Source organism: Dendroctonus ponderosae, unplaced genomic scaffold, assembly GCF_020466585.1.
Source record: "Dendroctonus ponderosae isolate FM_Combo_2020 unplaced genomic scaffold, Dpon_F_20191213v2 Dpon_F_20191213_1, whole genome shotgun sequence".
NCBI classification, from domain to species: domain Eukaryota; kingdom Metazoa; phylum Arthropoda; class Insecta; order Coleoptera; family Curculionidae; genus Dendroctonus; species Dendroctonus ponderosae.
Window position 1 is genome coordinate 23,184,320 of NW_026017110.1, and position 4,927 is coordinate 23,189,246.

The window sequence follows — 4,927 nt, forward strand, 5'->3', positions numbered from 1 at the left end:
TATGGTAATGGGCAGGGAAGCAGTTTGTCTTGCTTTAGATAAATGGCGGTTATTTTCTGGGTCCGGAAAATTCATACTTTGCATCAACGATGGCAAATCACGAAAGGTCTAATGTTGAAATGTCAAATAATTTTCCCAGCAAGCGAACAGATAAATCAGGGTTTGGATGGTCGGTTTTTTGATGCGTGAAAGCTGTTTTACGGGAAGTTAATTTTAAATTAAAGCACTTGTTCAGTTTGCATCGTCATTCTTTATCACGTCGCCAGTTTTCGGCGGAATTTAAATAGTTGAACTGATACAGATTTGATTTTGATTAGATGCCGTGTTGTTAGCCGGCTGCTTTTCTGATTTCGTTTAGAGCTACTTTTAAAATTTCAAATGGGACTTTTGAAGTAATTAACGGTTTTCATTTACTTTTGGCACTTTGTGCTGTTTTCATACTACAGTTGTCATGCAGAATTTATGTTATTAGCAGGCAGTATGATGGGTCGTTTGAGCGGGGAAACGGCCGTTTTCTTTAAATTTTGAACATTTATATATGCAGCCAATCCTGTAACAATAGGAAATCGTTTGCCCTCCTCACTGTTTCCAGCATTTTAAAAACAATGATGAATTGTGATAAAATGTGAAAATGTCTCAGCTTTTATTTTCAGTTAGCACACATTTCCGGCTGGAATTTTAACAATTTTATAGCAGAATTAGTGCTCGTGATACATCAGTTTAATCAAAATCCATAAAATAATTCCAATTGTAGAACTACATACCACACACTTGTGCACAGGTGTTTTATCAGCAAACCACTTGTTAATTGGGAACAAGGTGTAAAAACGGTTTAGGTTGTTTTAGGTTTTAATTCAAAAGAAGTATTTTGTGATTACTAGTGAATTATTTCAGCCCCTCCGTTGTAATTATATTTTGCGACATAAAATCCACTCGAATTTGTTCCCAAAGCTTCACGTGCCTAAAAAAAAACAAGGAAAATATAAATCTTCCTACATTTCGTTTAAATGGGAGAAAATTATTGTTCTCGCTTTTTACCGTGTTACTTTACCATTTCATTAATTTTATAGAAATTTGACTATGGGTTGATTTTAAGATTGTTGCATCTGGCATGCTTTTTGTGGATTTCAATTTATTAGGAAACTCAACATGTAGACAAGCATCCACTTTACGCAATCGTTGACTCGAAGCCCCATAAATGAGTTTGCTCAGTTTGCATTTACGATGCATTTTAGGTAATACGCCTTAGCCGCCAGCTATCAAACTGAACATAAAACGAATTGCCTTTTTTCGTTTTCGTTTTCGTTGGCAAACGATACTGAGAGAGTGTTATTTTAAGAGGAACCGGCCGGTGAAAGCTTTTGGCATTCAAATCAGCCAGCAGGTGTATGGAGCTATCGGTGGAATGAAAACCCTTTTTGAGTGAAAAATTGCTTTCTCCACGTCGTCGCTGGGTTTCCTTGAAGATCGGATGAACTAGGCAATCCGCCGTTAAAAGAATAGCCAAGCACTTATAGGAAACACCCACTAATACAAGTACCTATTATCCAAATGGTGTTTTCTTAACAATATCTATGACTTTTTCGACTTTGATTGATAAATAATTAATTGCAAAGATAAAACACCCGGTATAATAAAACAATGAAACTTGTCAAATCATGATGCTGACGAGTGAATTGATTATTTTACATCCTCTTCAGATCAAATCCAACCTTGTTGAGATAAAGTTTCGTCCATATGAAAATACTCAGTCCTATATAATTTCTAACCAGGATACGAACATTTTATTTGATAGTCGATATTATAGTGCGTCAATATGAAAGGCACAATACTTGCGGTATTGCTATTCACCCTCTTTAGCAACTCATTTGGTAAGTGCAAATAAACTGGCAATTCATTCGTTGATGATGATTTCAATTTCCGAAATATAGCTATTAATGATACCGACGTTGTATACGAATTCGTAAATTGCACCATCAGGGCTATGACTAGTGGGATTGAAGGGCTTGTTCCTCCCCATAATCCACTACACATCAGGAATTTCAATATTACCGAGGAAATTTTAGGACTAAGGTAAGTAATTTTTTTTTAACTATACAATAAGAAAGTGGGTATTTCCTATTCTATAAATTTGGTGTTTTCCCGGTGGTTTTTTAAAGCATGAAACAACTAAAAAAACATACAGAGTGTCTTAAGCTAACGTGCTTGTTGGTCAAAGATATAGGCTATAGTTTTAAAAAAGTAGATTTTTTAGATGCTTCTATATTTTCGTTGCCAGCACCATGTATCTAATGATATTTAAGCATAGATCTCAAATCGGGTTAACAAAGATGCATAGTTCTGAAACTTGAAATACTTTTTATCCACAAAACCCCAAGTAACAAATCTTCCGAAGCTCTGCTACTAATTAGAAACTCTTCTGAATAACGCTTTCTGATATTATTCAACTAATTAATGTAATATAGAATCAAAAGAAGATCAGAGCGATCAAGAAAATTAATCGTTTTGATTGAAGTTCCATGCATTAAGTACGTAGATATTGAAATATTGACGAATTCAAGTTCATCGCCACTTAGAAAAACCTCGAAATCAACAAAACAAGACATACATACTTTCGAAGCCGTATTTTTACTAAAATTTCCTAATTTAGCTACCACATAGAAATTACGAACAATGTGCTTGCTCACTTGGTCGATGTGGAACTCAGACAAGTAGACGTTACAACCTACACCAATCCAGACGCTTTGAACATTGACTACGATATCTACTGGAAAGTATTGAACTTTACCGGAGACTATGCTTGGTCAGTTGAGTTTCTTGGCGCAGAAATTGGAGGAAATGGCAGTTACTCGTAAGTCTTCCACAGACAGCATTTTTTTCAAATAAACTTCCACAATTGATATTCTTTAGAATTGCGTTTGACCATACCGATTTTACTGGCTTGTTCAACCTCACCAAGCCAGGACAAGCAGACAAAGGCATAAAGACCCACTTGGATGACTTCACACTGAATGTGAGCGTGAAGGAAGTTGAGGTATGTAATTCTTAAATCACTTTACGGGGGATAAATCAAAATTCGCTTCAGGTCAATATTACTGGTGCTGGCCCAGAATGGTTAACGAACGAAATTGTGAAAGATGCTCTTTATGTCGTGATGAACAATGTTCCTGCTTCTGTTGGCGACGCTCTAAAGGAAAATCGATTCAACGAATTTTGGATCGGTCATCCTGAGAAACTAACAGCGCTCGTGGAATGGTGTTACGCAAATCCATAAAGTAACTGTTATAATGTCGCCTAAAGTTTAAATAAAACTTTTCCGAGTTTAATGTATTTTTTTGTTAAAATACCGCTTTGTACAGGCCGAGCTGGGCCGTACCTAACAGGGCTGCTCTAACAGAAAATGTTATGGGACAAAAGAGAAGAATGTGGCAGCTACTACTAAAGTTAAAAATTACAAAGTTGATGAATTTCCAATGGAAAGTAGGTACATATTTCGGTCAGTGGAAAGACCTTTCTTTGTCTTCCCTTTTAGAAAATAGAAAAACAATTTCTAAACAGAGCAATTGAATTCAGTTCTCTGGGGCATTAATTTTATCCACAAACAATTTTTTAGCTAACTGTTTCAATGAATCGAAATCTACGGATATTAATTGGACCTCAAATGGACGTAATCTAATGCCGCGTCCAGACTAAACGAGATCCGAACGCGGCACGCCCGCGACACTCGAATACATGTACCAAAATATCAAGTGTGTACGTGGTTTATCAACAACTCCTACAATATTGTAGGTGTTGTTGGGTAGGAGCTCAGTAGGTGCTTATGGAAACATGTATGTACGTTTTTTTTCAAGATCAAAAAGAATCGTGGGGTTATGCTGAAAGTTTACTTTTCGATAGGCACACTGGAAACATGCATATTTTAAATTCGTGAGTATTCACTAGAAAAAGAACATAATAGAAAATACTCGACAGACGCGCGTTGGTGCCGCCTGCGCATCGCGCATTGTGTCGCGGTATTGTCGCGTTGAGCATGCGCGGATGCAGCATTAAGTGGCTATCTAAAGGCTAAAGTCTGAAAAGTATAAAATCTGTAAGAGCGCCTCCATACTTAAGGCGACACGAAGGCGACATCTACAAACTTCTCGTTAGTATTGCCTGGAACATAATTTTTAGAGAATATGAGCAAATCTACCTTCATATTAAATGTTGGAAAATATTAGAAAACGATGGAAGAGCTTTCCTAATTGGAAAATTGGCGTCACAACATTAAATTAAATAAAGCGGCAATTTTGATTCACGCTAGTAAATAAAGAATGTACCTTTGGCTAACTACCTTCATACTTGGTAACTTTATATACTGCATATATGCAAAATAAATGTTTATAAACTATTTTTGGATTGCTATTACTACACTCTGCGGCTCAAATGGGGCCCGAGAAACTTCGAAAAAAGCATTTTGCCACTCAAAAAAGAAGACGCAAATCTAAAACGTCGTGAAAAAAGACTTTTTTGAGAAAACTGCCAACATTTCCTTATCGATGGCGCACTCTCTAAAAGGCCATTTAGTTCTCTATGAAATGATGTAAAAATGAGCGTTCTTGCACCTTTTGCTACCGAGATATGAGCAAAAACGGGACGAAAAACACGAAATTTTGGCATCATCTTGCACCTAAATGTCTGATATACATATAGTATAGTGGAAATGGCCTAAGAAAGCCCTAAATAAGCCATTATATTTCTACAGATCACCAAGCGCTCCACCTATACATGGTGGTGATATCATTTAAGCAGCTTAAAGCAGAAAATAAACTATGTTTTTTATATATATATACCCTAGGTGGCCAAGAAACGGGACCGCCACGGCCGATCCATTTATATTCAAATTTACGATTAAGATAGTGTCTGACAGTTAATGCAAAATGTGAAG

General features: G+C 36.5%; 1 protein-coding gene across 1 annotated transcript in view; it reads left to right on the forward strand.

The window, feature by feature from the left end:
* Positions 1-1,689: 1,689 nt before the first annotated feature.
* The window catches only part of LOC109535633, a gene marked incomplete in the record, with an annotated part of 5,299 nt that continues 2,061 nt past the window's right edge, over positions 1,690-4,927 (forward strand). The window contains 4 exon segments of the mRNA XM_048670175.1: positions 1,690-1,871; positions 1,932-2,073; positions 2,651-2,851; positions 2,911-3,013. Coding sequence (XP_048526132.1) covers positions 1,817-1,871; positions 1,932-2,073; positions 2,651-2,851; positions 2,911-3,013 — 501 coding nt within the window.